Source organism: Liolophura sinensis, chromosome 9, assembly GCF_032854445.1.
Source record: "Liolophura sinensis isolate JHLJ2023 chromosome 9, CUHK_Ljap_v2, whole genome shotgun sequence".
In the NCBI taxonomy this organism is placed as follows: domain Eukaryota; kingdom Metazoa; phylum Mollusca; class Polyplacophora; order Chitonida; family Chitonidae; genus Liolophura; species Liolophura sinensis.
The window spans coordinates 19,554,333-19,573,441 of record NC_088303.1 but is presented as its reverse complement, the minus strand read 5'-3'; the positions used below and the strand labels follow the sequence as shown (position 1 = coordinate 19,573,441).

General features: G+C 37.1%; 1 protein-coding gene across 1 annotated transcript in view; it reads left to right on the top strand.

Moving 5' to 3' along the window:
• LOC135475674 (A disintegrin and metalloproteinase with thrombospondin motifs 18-like) overlaps positions 1 to 19,109 on the top strand; it is a 68,620-nt gene that overhangs the window by 23,203 nt on the left and 26,308 nt on the right. The window contains 1 exon segment of the mRNA XM_064755604.1: positions 7,044 to 7,402. Coding sequence (XP_064611674.1) covers positions 7,044 to 7,402 — 359 coding nt within the window.

The window sequence follows — 19,109 nt, the reverse complement described above, 5'->3', positions numbered from 1 at the left end:
AAAGTTTGGGATAAGGACTTTCATTTTTTTTTCAAGATACATGTATGGCCCTGTCTGTATCTTGATTTATTTTTGATGAATGTCTTAAACTTTCGTAAACTTGTCACAGTATGCATTTCATATACACATATGTGCATGGCACAATTCTTTGTACTAGCTAGCTAGTACATGTACATGCTATATATTAATTGTGCTCATGACCAGGGTACATGTGTATGGTGTAGACATCTGTGTCTTTACTGGGTGTAACATTTGACAGTGTGTGTGAGTTCCACACCCCGGCGCAAGGCTATTGGATTACCCTACAGTGTCCTATATATGATCTGCATGTACCTGTGCTTTCACATCCCAGACAGGTGTAAATGCCATAGCCTATGGGCTGTAGTCACAACACTCAAATTATGATGTGGCGTACAGGTTATCAGTGAAATGAAAGCTGTGGCCTTCTACATGTGCCAGTGTACAACCTTTGAATGTATGATTGCCAGACAGTTCATGTGAAAAGGTGATAACCTAATGACTGCTTGTACCTCAGGTAAACAGGTGTACCAATGGTAAACATACAAACTTCTCAATGGGCAGATCAAACATACCACATAGCCATTACATGGAAGAAGTTACTTGCAGATGGTAATTTTAACTACATGTACCTCACAGAGACCTTGCTTGTATTTTTTGTGACGTACATGTTATTAAAAATATTGTTAAATAATCTTAGTCTTTTTAATCTGTTTTGATATGAGAACTGTGAGCATATTGTTGTTTTAACTTTAAGTAGATCAGTACATGCAGTTTAGACCAGTGTATACACTACACACACACACACACACACACATATATATATATATATATATATTCTTAAGTTCCTGTTAAGTCATTAGTATATTGTATTCAGACGTGATGTACATGTAGACTTAATTACCTTGGAAATCACATATTTTTACTTACATGTATTTCTTGCAATCCATATATATAGATCGGAAATGATAAGTAATGTTTGAAAAACCAACATAATACTAATAATGGCAAGTGGTTCATATAGACATCCTAGAAAGTAATTCACCAATCAATTCTGTCAGTGAAAGTACGGTAAATGACCTAAAATTTCGCACGTGAGTTACTGTTGTTTACTTTCACATGATATGATTTGGTGGGAAGATGACAGAAGAAAGCGATTAGCTACCCACCCATTTCATTACCCTGCATGGCACTTGGTATCTCTGGTTGCTAATCCTCGCCACATGAGATTAAGTCACTGACAGTGAGATGTGCAGGCCTCCCGACTAGTAGGATGAAATAGAAGAAAAGTAAGACAGGCGTTGTCTATAACAAACCTTTAAATTCCAAACACAGTTTGAAAGCATGCATGACCATGCCAAACAAGAAATGTACATGCACAATCTACGCTGCAGACGAACAAATTATTTGAGTTAGGCCTACAGTGAAGTCACCTCACACCGTTATCTGGTGAACGGTTATTTGCTGAGAGCCCTCACTGCGCAACAAATATGTGTACAAATGTATTTCCGCTAAAAACGAATTTCTGTGAGAAATATATGTCATCAGCTTGTAATCCATGTAATTCCAATTTAGTATGTCAGTTTATATGCACACTTTGTTTCTTTACAGAGGAAACTGCTCTCCTACTGAGTTCCTTTTCCTGTGTTTTTATGTTGGGAACCTCCTATTAAACAAAGAAAACATACTCCACACGAGGTTACCGAAAACTACGGCGATTTACATGTACTTTTACACCTTTTCAGCAGCGTTGTGTGTGATTGATTGTCATCGAATTGCACAACACCATCACTGGCATGATAAACAAAACCTTTTATTATTTTCTGTATACAGTTCCTGTATTTACATGTTGCCAGCAACAGATAAGATTATTGTTTTGCCTTTCGCCAGCAAAAACCATGTGATTGATTGGTAGACACGTGGAAATTTTGATTCCTGTGATTGTAAGTGGCTTATATCTACATGTAGACAAAACCATTCTGTATGATTGAAATTTCATCTGAGGGCACTCGATTAAGTATTAAGTGAATTAAGTATTCGTGTTTATGAAATATGGGCGGAAGTTGATAGCCATTCAGAATGAACAAGAAATGTTTAGCTGCAGCCATCCAAACGCACGTGTAGGTATCGCTTTGATCGCAATTTGACATCATATCGTCTCCTGGTGAGCCTAGTTTGCAAGTATGATTGCGGTATGCTAAATTCTGCTACAGAAATTCTGCTTTGTATACGGAGAGACCTGCGGTTTAAAAACAGATATTTGACAAGACACTACACATGCATAAGGGTACTAAGTAGTCATGCTTAGCCACAAGTTCTCCCAAATTCCCATTTATCACAAGATGAAGATAATAAAACAATCAACCTGTGGTTAAGTGCATGTACTAAAATCATTATGATTAAAACTGAGGAAAACATGAACTGTTGGTGGTAGGAGCATAGACTAACTTCTCAGTGAAACATGAGCATGTTTATTACAGTCTTGAACTGTCCAAATAAGCGGTGCTCAGTCAGTAACCACCACAATCAACGCAATGAATCCTGGGATATACTTTCCGAGTCCCAGGGTGAAACTTTATGGTCATTTACCGTAGTCTAACTGGTCATAAGTGTATGTCATGAGACTACAACACATCAGAAAACTTTCTATTTTTTTGAAATAGCCGATTTGCCCATCAAGTTGTGACCCATTTGTATGGGTCATGGAAAACCTGGAAAATCATGAATTTTGAGAATTTTAAATCCAGGCCTGGAAAACCTGGAAAAGTGATATTTTAGGTGAAAGTCATGGAAAGGTCATGAAATTTTATAATTGTGGTGTCAATAAAAGTAGATTGTAGATTTATTCAAGTTTTGAGTCATTATAAAAATTAGCATGATGACTGTGTCAGAGCACATGTACTGTACATGTATGTCAGATATTTTACATGTCTGCCAGGGTTTTACAGGGCCAAAATTAGAAGCTCAAACATTTGACAGAAGAAGCCCAAAAAATCGCTCAATTCATACCAGTGCACCTCAACATTCCCACATGTGCTGATTGTAAATTTAGGAAATAAATGTCAGCAAACCCCCATAAGTTTAATGATAAACTCTGTATGTGGTCCTATTGTTGTTGTGGTTTCAAACCATTTTATATCAGGACAGAAAGCACACTTGTGCAATGTGTAATCATGTGGAAGTGTCATCAAGAATGCACTTGACAGCAAATGTGACTGGGTGATATGCAGCCCACTACTGTTGTGCAAACCATGTTTGCTTACGAAATGGAATTTAACTGGCAGAGACGTAAAATTACTTAGGGTAAACATGCCAGTGGAGAATAAATCAAAACCATCAGCTTTTGTGATGTTTATGAAGCGAAGAAAGGAGACAGCAATTAAATTTTCTGTCTCTCTCCCCTCAGCACGGATAATCTGGTCCATTAGTTTAAGGCAATGTGAAAGGAATAGTATGGTTACATTGGTGTAATGCATTATTAGACTATTTTTTCTGTGGTTTAGAGTCTTAAAATGTTGAGAATTTCAATGGATTGAAGCAGGGGAAATTGGATGGTTTATTTTTTTTTGATCTGTGTTTTGCACCGTACTCAAGAATATTTTGCTTATACGACGGCAACAAGCATTATGACGGGAGGAAAGCGTGTAGAGCCACGACCATCTGCAGGTTGCTGGCAGATCTTCCCACGTATGGCTGGAGAGGAAGCCAGCATGAGGTTGACTTAAACTTACGTTGGTGAGAGGATCCTGAGTCATCACGCTGCTAACCAACTGAGCCACGGAGGCTCCTGAAAAATGGCTGGTTGGCCCAGTGTCGGTACAGTGTTAGAGAGTGAGGTGTTGTGTAGATTGTTTTTGGCAGGGGCATACCTCCAACAGAAATTTTGAATTTTTGAGTTGGTTCATCTGAATACAAAACTGAGCTGCATTTGACTTCTATCTCAAAGTTAGATACTTGTCAGTAGACATATGGAAGTCTCAGCTTTATGTAGGTAACACCACAATTTTTTCGATGGAGGCGGTATGTCCCTTTAAGTGTTAAGTATGGCATAAAACTAAAAGGGTACATCATGCATATATAATTGTGAATATAGTATAATATATAATACTCACAAGCACACAGTCAATCTGTTCCTGGTTTGAACCATTTAAATTTAAAATGCAATGTATAAAGCATGCAACCAGATGGATTTATACTTAGTTGTGCTCTACTAGATTGTGGGTGAGGTGGCCATAAATTCTTTAATGCTGTCACAAATTTATGTAAACCAAGTTCAGTTGCCAAAAAGTTGAAGGAAGGGTTCATGAAAATCTGTCAATTTGGTCATGGATAGTGATGGAAAAGTCATGGAATTTGGCTTGCCTGTAGGTGTACAAACCATGGTCTGTTACACTCTGTTGATAAGCCACAGGTGCTTGTATCCTGGATCAGATGGTAAATTGTCAATTATCTATTTACATGTATTTTAAAGAATATTTCACTGGTACGATGGCAGCCAGCATTATGGTGGGTGAACCCGATAAATTGTGGACATAACATTATAATTAAATATTCGCTTATATACATGTAACTCGCAGCAGTATTGTTGAAGTGGCGTTCAACCATGATCATTTAGTCATCTATATAATACAACTATGTGTTGAGGAAAAAAACTTTCTGAATTGAGAATATCTATTTGATTCTCATTGATCTATATTAGATAGCTTATTATAAAATGCTTGTTTTATGATCTTGTGCGTTTATACTTGTGTGCTTAATTCATATCCTGAAGAAACTGGTAAGCTTGCATGTGCTAAATAAATAAAGGAATTAGAATTATTTTTTCATCATGTTTTGCCTAATGGTATTACTATGATGCACATTTTTTCTGAAGATATCATATACTAAATGGAAAAGAGCTTGAGATGTTTTTTAGTTATTTAAGATATATGTATACATGTGAGTGCTTGACATCTTCAGTTTATAGACAGCTAAATTGTAGGGACCTTGGTAGTGTGCACAGAATTCTGGAATGACTCAAGAAAGTCAGGTTTCTAGTCAGCCACAGGGCAAGATAAACCCAACCTTTTCTAACACCACAGATGTTAAGGAGTTTTTTTTTCTGTTCTATATCATGTTCTGCAGCATCCAGGCTAATAATGGTTTCACGTTTATTTTTACTCTGACACAATAACAAACCACCCAATAAAAAACCATCAATTTTATAGAGTGGTGTTTTTATTCACTTCACCCCATGGTTGAGTAATGTCAGAGGTATGGATTTGTGTAAAAAGTTACTCAGATACATGCACATGTATATGTGATAGACCTGCAGACCTGATAGACATGGAAATAAGTAAACATGCCTATAGGTGACGCACAGTACAAAAGCAGCTGGTAAACAGGCTGAAGTGAATGAGAAAAAGACACATGCTTCACATCTACACTTATGACATTAACTGTCTGGCCTGTGTTCAAGTGAGGTGTGCCAATAAATAAGGCAGTACATGCTTCATATTTGTTCAGTTTTTTTTCAGTTAATTGGTATATATAGTGTCATCGCCATAAAGCTGTCAGAGACTTCCTGTGCTACTGACTTTTTGACATGATGTTGACAAGCTTTTATTAGTGTGACTTAATATACGTGTGGATATTTTAACACTTCTACAGGTTAACATTTCACAAGCTGTTCTTCTAGTACATATACAACATGTGCCTGTATATAAAAGCATACATGTAAATAATTGATTAGCTGATATCAAATTAATTATGTATTATTTGTGTATTGTTAAATGTACAACGTTTGACAAAGTGAGGTCCATTTTAAAATTCAGATATTAATATACGTATATATACATAGCTTTTGGCTCTTTGAAGCAAATGTAAAAGAGATTGAAAAGTTAAATCTGAGGTTGTTGAGCATTATATATGTATGAAATATTGTTTATTTTCCTGTATGCTGAAAAATGAATTCACTGACCCATAATATACAGCTGTAAAGTTTATCCGAATTGTCTTATTGTCTCTCTGAAGTATACATTAAGTTGCAATCTAATTTAAGAGATTCTACATTCACATCTGATGGCTGAGGAATTTCCAGTGCTTTTATTCAGACAAATTCCATCTAAAGGTTAAGTAAGTAGCAAACATTTTTTTTCAGCTCGACAAACTGGATGTGTTGAATATTCTGTCACACCTAAGAAGGGCTCACATTTTGTTTGATGTTTGCCAGTGTTTGCCAAGATGAGAACCTGACGTAAGCTTATAGATTGCACTAGGCAATTGTTTGGAAAGAGGACACCACACCTGCTATTTCATCATCCGACAAAGTACAACATGCAGTGCTCTTCTGGGATTCACATTTTGTCAAGATGTCTTGTGTTTGTGTAAGCCAGTAGTCTAAAGGGGTGGTAGTGTTGTTTAACTGCTTAGGTTCTCCCTATAAAGTGCTGGTATTGTAATAAGTGGAGATGATGATTGACTGGCACATGGTGAGAAATGTAGAGAATTCTGTGCTTATTGCTTTCTGGAGTTGGAAATACATGTATAAAATACAAAAAGGCTATTAGCTGATAGATGTAAAAGGGGATATTTGTAACCAGTTTTATATATGAATGGATTCCCTGACATCGTCCGTGAGTTAACGATACTCAAAACAGTGATTCTTCTTGGATGTCAGCATTATCTCCAGAACTGATATGTCAAATTTAATCAGATTTAGTTTCAGACTTATAATGTAAAATTTAGAGCTGTTTGTCTTCTGTTGATGTCATAATACTGTGCATTGAGCTGAAATTTTGCACTTGTGTGTTGCATACACACGAAACCCTTGTTGATTTTGCCACCAAATTAAAGTTTTATTTTTGCAAGAATCTTCTTAAAGTGGTACATGTAGCTCATGTGCCTTTATTTGTCGAAGTGATGTGGATTTTCAGCCAGACATAACTACTCATTATTGTATCGAGTACTTTGCTAACATTCTGAGCCTTCTGGATGAAGAAATTAATGCAATAATCATTATATTCTATCGTTTTTGTTTGCTTCAGATTTTCAGATAGTTATCCCATATCAAGTGGATCATCAGGGTTCTTATATCTCTCATAAACACTCCAGGCGTCGGTGGAGGCGGGGCACAAGTTTCATCAACAACATCTCAGGTGCTAACAATCAGAACATTTACATCAACATCACAGGCTTCAAGCAAACATTCCATTTAAAACTGATCCCCAATACTCGGCTGCTGGCTCCAGGCTTTAAGGTGTACCGTCAAAATTTCTCAGGTGATTTACCTGGGAGTCTTATGGAGATGGAGGCAGGGGAAACAGAGGAAGATACGTGTCTGTATTCAGGCTGGGTGCTGTCTCATGGAGGGGAACCAGTGGCGGTCTCTCTGTGCCGTGGAGTGGTGAGTTCAAATGCCTTAAATATTCCGCCTTGTTACTGACTACTTTGTGATACTCCCTTGGCACCCTTCGAACACATGTATTATTAATTACATGGTTACTCAGTGATAGGATATGCAAATATATGGTGTCAATAATCCTCATATTGGGCTGACTTTTTGGCTTGTCTGATACCTTGGCTCAGCTGACACTCGGCTGACGCCTCGTCCAATATGAAGATTGTTGACACCATCTATTTGCGTATCCTATCACTGAGTCACCATGTAACAAATTATCCTGCATCAAATTTATTTAGACTCATCAATTCAGGGCAGAAGACTGATGTATTGGTGAATCGCTTCAGCGATATGATCATTGTTGGACCCCAACAAAGGGAGATAAACCTACTCAGTAGACACATTTGATGTCGATATATCTGTACCCCATATGATTGTTCTTGTCCAATGAAAAGCGGAGTATTTTGTCTGATGCAGGATAAATGTAGATGTACAATTTGATCCAGTGAGGTGTACTTTGAGACATGATGTGATATTGATGTCAAGAAGAACTATGAAATAAGTCTGCTTAAATCGGATGGCTGACATTAAATTTGCACAACACCCATATCAAGACTTATTTTTCTGCTTAATATTTCTCTGATACATCATTGTGCGTGTGGTAGTAAAGTTGCTGATGCCATCTGAACTTTGAGTTGATCTTAGCATGACATATGATACTTGCTACTGCTGTCTAACTGTTTAGATAGGGTCAGCCACAAGGTTAAGATCAACCATTGGACGTTTGATATATGTGTCTAGACAAGCTGAACTTCAAGGCTGGCCTTGCCAGGTCCCTAATGAACTGTTAAATTGGGTGTGACTACCCCCTGATTGAGGACCTGGGTGAGAACATTCCAGTTCCCTCACAGTGTATGTGCACATGTTAGAAGAGGTAAGATAACATCAACTACTCCAGGGCCAAAGTGGCTGTGAATGAGGGCCTTTCAGAGGCTTGTTATCACTGATCATATCTTAAATACATTGGCCATCCATTCACCAGCGCAGTAATATATTTGTGAACTTACACATTTATGTAAGGCCTCCACATTAGTCTTTCATAGAGCAGAATAACAGAATGAACCACTGGCAGGATAACAGAGTGGACCACTGGCAGTCTGTGGTCTGTCCGTAAAAAAACGCATTAAATGGAGCCCCTTATGGAAATTAAATGTGCAGATACATATTCTAGCATACCTCCAAAAGCAATGGTGAGTGAAGTGTGCTCAAATTGACAATTTATCCACAGTTGCTGTCCTCCTCATGGATGCTGTGACGGTTCCATTTCACTAATAAAATGGGAGAGGGGAGAGGGGGGGGGCTGAGTTGTGCTGTCAGAACGTCTGTTTTCTTCACATTTGACAGCTCACATTTTCTGAGGACAAAGACAAAATGAATTTTACATATAATTAGTCAAGTTAAGTTTAATGGTGAATTATTTACGACCACCAACATCATGTGGCCAATAGACACTTATCCTGTGTATTGGATATAAAGAGTTGGCATGAATAATAACCAAGACCTAGGTACTATATCTGGATAAGCGCAACATGGGCAACCATGCATATTTTCAGTGTTCTCTTACTGGTAACCCCTCCAAAAGCAGTGAATTGGTGGTACTGTGAAGTACTTAATTTACGTGTGGAACTAATTTTCACAGATTTTCCGCGAAAAAAATTCCAGCGAAAAAATGTCCAATATTGAATAATATACTACATGTAGTGGTGATTATGAAGTGAAACCTTTGCCAGTGTGATGGGAATTGTGCTGAGAAAGCTAAATTTTTTAACAACAGGAAAGGGAAATAATGGTTTAAATATATACAAACTCTGCTGCTAAGGCTTGGTGTGTATAAAACAAAGTGGGAATTTATTTGTCTTTAGATTCAATCTTCGCTGTGCCCGTAAAGTGAAAGAAAAGTAGATACCAGCACCTGCTGGCTTCTGATAAATGATGCTCTGATACATGCTATCCCGTTGGCTGTGTCTCTCCTGTGGTCAAATGAGTGAGCTTCTAACAAACTGTGAAGTGTGTACAACAACACAATGGCTGTTTGACAGGTATGGAAATGTTTGCGGTTTCTGACCTGCTGCAGAGGAGAATTAAAACTGAAAACAATGCCAAACATACGGTGTTGCTTGATAAAGAATGAGTGACTGGCGCCAGTAATGGTGAATTCATATGTTTTGCTTTGAACTGCTCAAAAAATGTCAGGTTACTTTGCCAGGTGTTTAAACTACTCATCAATGATTCGAAAAGAAGTGACAACTGTTTAAGTACTGCTCACGGCAGGTGCGAATGTAATCTTATTACGTTTTGATAATCCATCCCAACTATTCCATCCCATCCTATTGTTTTAATATCTAATCCAGATCATGAGGATTAGTGTCACCATAGGAAACAACAGATGATTAAAGCAACGCATGATGATACCTGTTTGATGTGCTTGAATAATTTCGATCATATTATATCTTGGAAAATTTTAAGATTTGCTTAAATATGCGAAAATTAATTTCCGTGAACATATTTTTGGAGAAAATCCACAAAAATAAATTCCAGCGAATAATAAGTACTTTACAGTATTACAAGCAAGCGATGGAAGTGAACAGTTTGTACTTGATGATGGCAGACATGTTAAGTGATGCAGGAATGAGTAGATGGTACACAAACCACTGTCTCCCGCCAGTGTAGCCACTATTCTGAGCCACACTGGTGTTGGAATACAGGGGATAATGTCCATAACTGGCCACCGGAACGAGTCCAGTGACTTGTGTCAGCTGCCTTGCTACATACCTACTGTTACCCACAGAGTGTGACCCAGAGTTGAAGAAGTTGTGTAGCCCTGAGTCTCCCGAAACCAGCTCGACATGGTCATCAAATCCTTGGCAGCGCTGCCACCTCAGGAAGTACCTTCCATTTAAGCTTTAACCGAATCTACAAGTTCCCCACGAAATAAATCGTTCACTTCTGACAGTTTTATTTATTAGTTTGACTTAAAACCATCATTTCTCTGTCGTCGCAAAACTGTTATGTTCAAATTTAGGGCTCGGAACTGACATGGAAAGGTGTTAGGAGGACATGTGCATTTATTGGTCAATAACTGTCATGTGCCTCACTCTGATTGGATGATTTAGTTCCCACCTATTCTATTTGCATGGACTTGTCCAAAATGATAACAAAACAAACTAGACCGTTACATATTACCAAAAAGGAGAGAGCGGTTGTTTTCGGTGTTATTTTTCCCTCCTAACGGCTGCATTATTTCATAATATTATGTTAGCATAGAAATAAAACGCAGTTTGCCAGGCTCAGATCACCAAGATAGACAGGAGTTACTACTGTTTGTGAACTCGGGAGGCCTTTGGCCCCTCGTTCTCAAACAGTTGACAACTCCTGTCTGCTGTGCATTATTTTGGTGATTTGAGCACAACAAACTATGTTTTATTTCTTAACCAGTATATGAGCACGGTAACAAGTGGTTCCCAAGTGAAGGGCTATGTAAGATTCAGGTAATAATATACGGTGTATTACACATTAATTTCTTGATCATGCAAATGAAGTTAATGTTTTAATCCAAAGATTAGTGGAGAAAAGAAAAGCAGCATCCATCAGGCAAAGAGTGCACTTTTTGGGTGTAACTTCTGTTGGTTTATGTTTATAATGGTCCTGTAGAAATTCCTGTATAAAGTGGTCCTGTGGATTATGTCATTCTTACACATGTATAAATTACATTCTGAAATCACTTGATAGGTTACAATGTGCTGGTAAACACATGGATATTATTATTTTAAAAGCATATCTAAGCTGAGATGTGTACATGTATGTATGAGATACAATATGCTAGGGTGTGCATGTGTTATTCTGTTAGGTCAATCAACAATATGTTAGTTTGATCTGCCAGATATGTCCTGTTAATATGATAATAATAAGTTTCTGATCATGCAGTTCTTATAGTATTCTTCTACCTGCACAAGTAGCTTCTTTATATATATATATACATATATATATATATATATATATATATATATATATATATATATATTGGATTAACAAGCCAGGCATTCAGTGACTCATAACCACTACCATCACTACATGCTGTCTGCATCTACATCTACATCTATACCTATGCAGATTATTTTGACAGTCTGGTGTTAAGCTGAGGGATTGAGTAGGCAAGAGTGTATATACTTATCATATCTTATCTCCTCATCCTGGGTGGTGGTGTTTGACCTTAACTGAGATCAGCTAAGTGTGGTTGCTATACAATAGGAATGTTGTTAGGAGATGTCCTTGTGTGAGCCCAACAACAAAGCTGAAGACACACAGGCTGTGTTTACAAGGAACTAGTGTTAGTGCTCTATACTGTTAAAAGCCAATGGCCATATCCAGTGTCAGGCCACAAGTCGTTACAGCTGTATTTAGTGTCCACGCTCCCAGTGGCTGGGGTATTAACTCTTTTTCACCTTTGTTGACAGTACTTCACCAGACAGGCTGTAAAACTGTTGAAGTATGGTAGAATTTCAAAAAATGAAGTTGAAAAGTTCAATCCTTCACCTGAAAAAGGGTTTGTTTGCACAGTGGCAGTTGTGGTGTAATTTAAGTTCAAATGAAGCTTTAATGGCTGGTATTGACCAAATAGGTATAAAGGCACTGGAGTAATGCATAGGGGGCTTACCGTACCTCACTGAATTACCTGATACCTAGATTATCTCTGGCTGAGATAACACTATCACACTAGAAAGTTAATTTTGTTTATTTGCTGTAATTCTATACAGTTAGAATACTTTGAGGTTTGAACTTGCATCATCTTCTTTGCGATGAGTGCTTGGTGCTATATATCAGAGGTAATATATGGTTAATGTCATGGGACCAGGTATTGTTGGAAGTGAAGTTGAAGTGAAGCCTAACAGTATATAGATGTTTTCTGAAGCGTAGTGTTGAAGATTGAGATTAGGCATGTTAAGGTTTTCAATGCACCAAAGGTTTCAAATGCCTTGAACCATTTACATGCGATACCATGTCACATAATCTACAGTACAGGCCTGAAGTAAAATATATTTACCTTTGACTATCGGTATGACAGAATTGACATTACATACATCACATACGTGAATCAGTGATTAGAAACTTTGTGTATGAGCAAACAATTATGTTACCTCTGCAGAAGAGTTTTACGCGTGTAACACATTGGATTAAACACAAGCTTTGGATGCAGTAAGGTGTTAATAATTTTTACACTGTGTTGATCAAAACTGCACAATGTACATGTATGCCAACAATGAACATTTTTCTGTTGTTGAATTTGTTTGTCAGTTTTTAATGAGAAAAGAAACTAGGAACAAGCTGATGGATTAAGCATTGTAAGACTTTTTATACCTGCTGTAATTTTAGAAGATTTACTGTAGCATAATGGCTCTATCTTCCAAGCACAAGACATTTGTTGGATAAATATTGTGGGGTTCAGTTGTTAAACTTGGTTCAGCTGTTCCAGAAAGCTGTCATTGTGAGCAGCCTAGTTTTATACCAGTGAGTATTAAACATCATTCAGCCACATTTACATATAGCTAGAGCAACAGGTTGTAGGTTCATATATGTATTTTTTTCTTTTATCGCAATATACTCTTCTACAGGAATACAACTGTGGTGCATGTACAACCGAAATACCGGTACCTATATAGGTTTCTTCCTCAAACTTTTCCCATTATAATATATATAGTAGTAGTATAATTATTTAACTGCCCTTGTATAGTAATGTCATTCTTGTTTTTACTTACATAATACTAATATACCAGAAGATATTAATGACTTCATACTTTAATACTAAATGTTTTTGTGAATACAATGTACTTCCACTCTGCCTGTTCCAGATCTATTGCAGTTTTGTATCTGCATTTTTGGTTGATGCACATGTACATGCATGTAGCACAGTACATCAGTTCAACTGCATCTATGTGTATGGTTGTGAAGCTGGTATGTGATGGACTTAAACAGACATTTATAATCCATTTTTCTAAGTACACCTTGACTGTTCAGGCAAACATCTTTTAATTTCCATCTTGAGGCCATCAGCTTAGACATTTATTTCAGTTAAATCCAGATGACATGTTTTGTGTGTACTGTGGGTCAACAGGGAGGAAAGTCCAGACTGGGCTATAACAAGAGGTAAGGTTATCAGGTTACATCTCTGAATGGTTGCCTTGTGTATGGCCCTAGGGCAGGAGCAGGCTAATTACCACAAACTAATTGATATGTGATATGTTTACACACTGACCAAAGAGCTATATCCCTGCCCACAGGCCATGACTTAGACTGCCTTGTCCTCACAGCCTTATTGAGTCTAAGCTCAAGTGACCACTTGATCCTTTTATCCCTTCTCCTGAACCCATTACAGTGGACTTACCTGTACCTTAGACCCTCTACAAATTGTCCACTTCAGCTCTGACCAAATGGGACTAGCAGCTTTTGAATAGTATTCTGAGCAGTGTTTTAAATCCTGTACCAGTGTGTAAGACTCAAATTGTTAAATTACTTTAAAAAAAAGGTTGTGAATTATGCATTTTGAAGATGAAGAGTAGTTTAATGACCTTTACTAGTTGAACAAAATCATAAAGATGTATATTTGCTTAAATGGTTCTTAAATTAAATTATATGGAAAAAGCAAACTCAGGTGGCCCAAATCTTACTGATTACTAATATGTAGAGACTCTGGTGATTGTGTCCATAAGACCATTATGATATGTAAGGCCTAGATGTTGTTATAATTGGCTTATTCCTTCAAGGTATTAGTAAATAGTGTGTGGCTAGCCAGGCCAACAGATGGTTAGCACAACTCTATCCTGAAGTTAAACATTCTTGTGGTCAGCAGTATAACACTGTTACTTTATTCACATATGGTTTTCGTACACATGCTATCTTAGACATTCCTTTTTTTATTTGTGGAGAGCTTGACGCCACAACAGGCTAGAAAGAAAAATTAGTTCCACATAAACAAGATTATACAAAACCATTGGTATATATTTTGCTGAGGATATAAGTTTAAGTATAATTAGACATAATTAGTACAATTAGAGTGATGCTGATTTTGTCCAGTGTACATTTATCTACAAGGTTACATGTACCTACATGTATCTTTTGTAGCTATCCAGAACCTATAGAGTTATCAGAGCCTTCATGAAAGAGTAGTCATTCCATTTCATCCCATTCCATGATTGCCACTCTTTCAGTATTAGACCCATTTTTGTAGAGAACACAGTGACGTACATGTGTGATGCGTACCTGGGAAAATCTAGGAAAAGCCCTGGCTCACAGCAGTTTGAATAGGGTTGTGTTGTTTAGGATTATTTCCACATCTGTGCTGTGTACATTGTGTGGGTGTGGCCCTGCAATATTGGCAAGCTCCGAGTGAGGGTGTTTAACAACACAGTGGGTATCATCAGTTAGGCATTAACCCTGGAATGCCCTGCCAATTTAGAAGGTTTCCTGTCTGTCTAAGCCCCATAGATACAAATAAACATAGGTAAACCCTCCAGCAATTCAAACAACTTGTTACTGATGCTGAACTTAGACCAAAGAGGCATGGAAATAACTTTTGAAGAGTTTACAGGATTGATGGAGGTGCCAGATCTAAAAAAAACAAAACCTGCCATCTCGCTTTGTGATGTGTTTGACTTTTGTCTTTCCTAACTGTCTTCTTAAGTCAAACTTTACCTCCTGACCACTTCATAAGCTAAACATGTACATGCATACACATGAAAGTAAAAGTTGCTCAGACCTACATCTGCCTGATCATAATAAAAAAACATAGTCGTTTCATTTGGTTTGAAAAGGAGAATGAAAGAAAAAAGAACCTAATCAATCACAGAGTTAATTTACAGACAATGACTGAACGAACATGCCAGGGGAGTTCTTTGAACAAACCTCGGCATGCATGCATACTTAGGCCAGGTACATGTAACCCTGAAAACATCTAAAGCTTGTATGTCTGTCAAAATTACTGCTCAAATATAGCAGAATTGAATTTAAATTTTGTTGTATGTCACACATTTATTAAAAGTTTGAAAAACAAGATTATTAGTATTTTAATTTTCATGTAAAATTTCAAGATTGAATTGCTCTTTGGTTAAGTACATGTAATTTCAAGCTGTGTCAGTTTAACTGTATTGTTGTTCTGTTTGTAACGTCAGGATTATAGGGATATAAATGTGGGGAAAATTTGCCTGGATAAGGTGAGACTTTTGAAATCCTGTTTTTACACACCTAGGTTAAGTCAGATTTTTGACTGTTTGATCATATTATCTTCCTGGTGAAAGTAGAAGTGATTAGACATGGAGTCTGGAAGTCTGCCTAGTAGATATTTCCTAACAATCATAAAAATTGTCACTCACATGAAATACTGCTGTGAGACAGACATGTAATGAATCATTACATCATCGTTCCCTCGCTATCTTTTTCTAAAAGCAAACATATTTTAATCCTGGTCTAAGTCGGTTGCTTCATCTGTTTATTTTGGCCGTTGGTTGTTGATGGTTAAGGTCACGGCGGGTTAGGTCGAGAGATCTATTGCCAGTGAATTCCAGCCTTGTTTGGGGTGAGAGGCCTGCCACTTATCAGCTGCTCTTGTTGGTGTACACGCAGGCTCCATGTAACAGCAGCATACATCAGCAGGTTAAAGTTTCCTCTAGGGAATTCCAAACATGTAAATAGGAAATTGACTGCGTAACTTGTGTCTTTCAACACAAGCTTTTTTCACAGTGCTCCAAACTGTGGATAAGAGACAAGTTCCTTTATAGACCCTCTTCAGGGTTATGTATCATACTTGGCCCAGACCTGTATTAAAAGAGGAGATCGACAGACAGATTTGTCAGTTATGTTAGATAACAACACCCAGTTTCTTTGGACACATGGGCTTGGTACTGGGCTTATCTCTCTAGTCTAATCAAACTCACTTTCATTGTCAGTTTTCATCAGTCAAGAGTGACAGGGGAAGTCAATGGTCTGTACACCAAAACAGTTTTAATACTGATCAAAAGTTTAATCTGAGACTTCTGTAAAGACATTAAGGCCTAAGGCCATGGCATATCAGCAAGCTCCTTGCAATAAAACATACAGCATTTTATTATGTCTTAAAAAACAGATGATGGCTAAGTGCAAACAAGTTGCCAGTGCTTTAGTGAAATGTATGTCTATATGTTCCAGTTATTTTATCTTGAGGTGTAGGCAGGATGTTATTTAAAGGAAAGAAAAACTTTGTTTTACTGATTCAATGATCCTTTGATGCAGTGGTGACAACTTGTCTACTATTCTAAACTTGTCAATATATTAACTAGATTTATATATCTAAGGATGCTGTAGAATGTCATTTTAAGCGAAATTCTTCATCTTATCTTATGTAGCCCAAACTATTGATCAAATATGTACGTATATATTCTAAAAGCTACTGGACTGCTGATCTCAAAAATGCTTTCAAAATGTATTTAACTTAAATATTATTGAAATGTGTTTTTGAAAATGATATTTTTTGCCAATTTTCTAAGTTTTGTTGTCCAAGTGCAAAGTTTATTCTTTAAATTAAAAAAAAAACTGGCCTCACCAATTTTTAATATTCACCTTAGTAAAGTTTTATTTCAATCTTTTATCTCTTGAATTTTCCATGAAGTAGTGATCTGTAGAAACCTGATTTACATCAAAGCAGCATAAGTATAATATATTGGCAACCTTTCCCAAATTATTATGTGCTGCAAAATTAGAAACTTCACTGCTTGGTTTCTTAATAAAAGGATAGTCTGTAGCTGAAATACTGGCTTTTTGTGTTGTCAGGTATTCACATAATTTACTGCCTGGGTGACACATGTATGGAAGAGGTGGTGACTTTGGTTACGGAATTCTGCAGTGTATCAATCAGGGATATTACTCTAACTACTGTATGCAGACCTAATCAAAATGATAATGGAAAAAGACTTGTAGACAGTTGTGTAAGAGCAGTATGATGCTGTTTATGTTAGAGATGACTGCGTAGTTGTTCAGTGAATAACTATGAAGCTTGTTCACTATGTGAAACAGTGTGTCTTTATTCAGGTTTTTGGAGTACACTGGTACTGGAGTCTAATGCTACACAGGAGGCCAGCCCAGTTTTAGTGGCTTCATCAAGACATAATCAGTCCTGTGTGAAATCTCGGGCCATGTAATCACTTGGAATTTCCTCTCTGAGAAAAGCCGTCCTCATCTAACAAAGATTACTTTCAAAATATTACCACATGTCGTCTTGACTCTAACTCTTGCTTTAATTCTTTTTTTTTTTCCTGTGGGCATAAATATTACAGCTATAGCAGCAAATAACGCTGTGATTTAATGGTATGTACGTATACACTGAGGAGTTGTTAAGTATGGAATCTGTTTCACATTGATGCCAACCATGTGTCTAATTGTTACGCCCAAATTAACCAAATGTGTGAGCCTCAGCCTGTTTGTATCAGTTTAGTGCAGTAGCTCAGTCATTGATGAGGCCACCAACTGTGATGATCGCCTTATAATGGAGAATGGACTGGATACATTAAGTACAATATCAAGATGTGTCTGGGCTGTGGAATAGTTTTTCACAAGCTGCCATTTCAAAAGAAAACATATACATGTAATATGGACAACATGCAAGGTTAAAAAGAGTCCATTTACTGTGGAATTAAATTTCTTTCTGAAATACAGCTTTGATAAGTGTGAAAAGTAACTACAGGCGGCCAAATCGAATGTATATACATTTTTATGTACATACATGTACTATTAAAAGGAAGTGGCTGCTATATGAATATGGAAAAGATCAACTGATGCTCTTATTGACGTGTTTTTTTGCTCCCAACTAAAGGTCTTGTTGATAGCATCTTACATGCTGTAACACTACAGCATAATGTCATTTTAAATCCTGATATATAAACACCTGGTAGATAATTTTTTTATTTGTTTGTTTGGTGTTTTACACTGTGCTCAAGAATATTTCACTTATCTGATGGCTGGAGTCATGGTGGGAGGAACAGGGCCCTAGTTTATAAATAATAACAGCAAAAGTTATGATAATTATGCTGTACAGTTTCAAGTCTGGTGATTACAGAAGGAGCTGAAGCATACTGGCACCATGTCAGAATGGATCAGCTCCTCATAATCCTGTGACAAAAGATTGTGTTTTCCTTTAGCACTTATACTGTGTTTACATGTACATGTTATGTTCACGGCAGTTATCTACATGTAGGTTATACACATGATATTAGATGTGTCAGCAATAAATCACTGGTCTTACCAGAAAGCTTGGCCTGCTTTCTTAGTTGATTTATATGAATGACTAGAGAGTATCAAGCATATTGTACATTGTAGTGTATTAAAGGGCATTTGCTTTATTAGGTGTACATGTGTATTATAACTGTACAGTGCTGACTAGTTTGGCTAAAGCCTAGTGGATCGGTTGAGCTGGCAGGCTTCGATCCTGCTCCTGCCCAACTGCAACTTTTAGTAGTCTGGGTTTGTCAGGTTATGGCAGAAACTTTCTCTGGGTTGCTGCTGTCCTATGTTAAATGAAAACTTTAATGCAATTACTCAATGCAGTAAACAGGTAAATTGCATGTACAAATGCAGATAGGTAAATTCACAGGCTTCATCATCAACATCTGAAGTGTGTTTGTTGACTGATTGA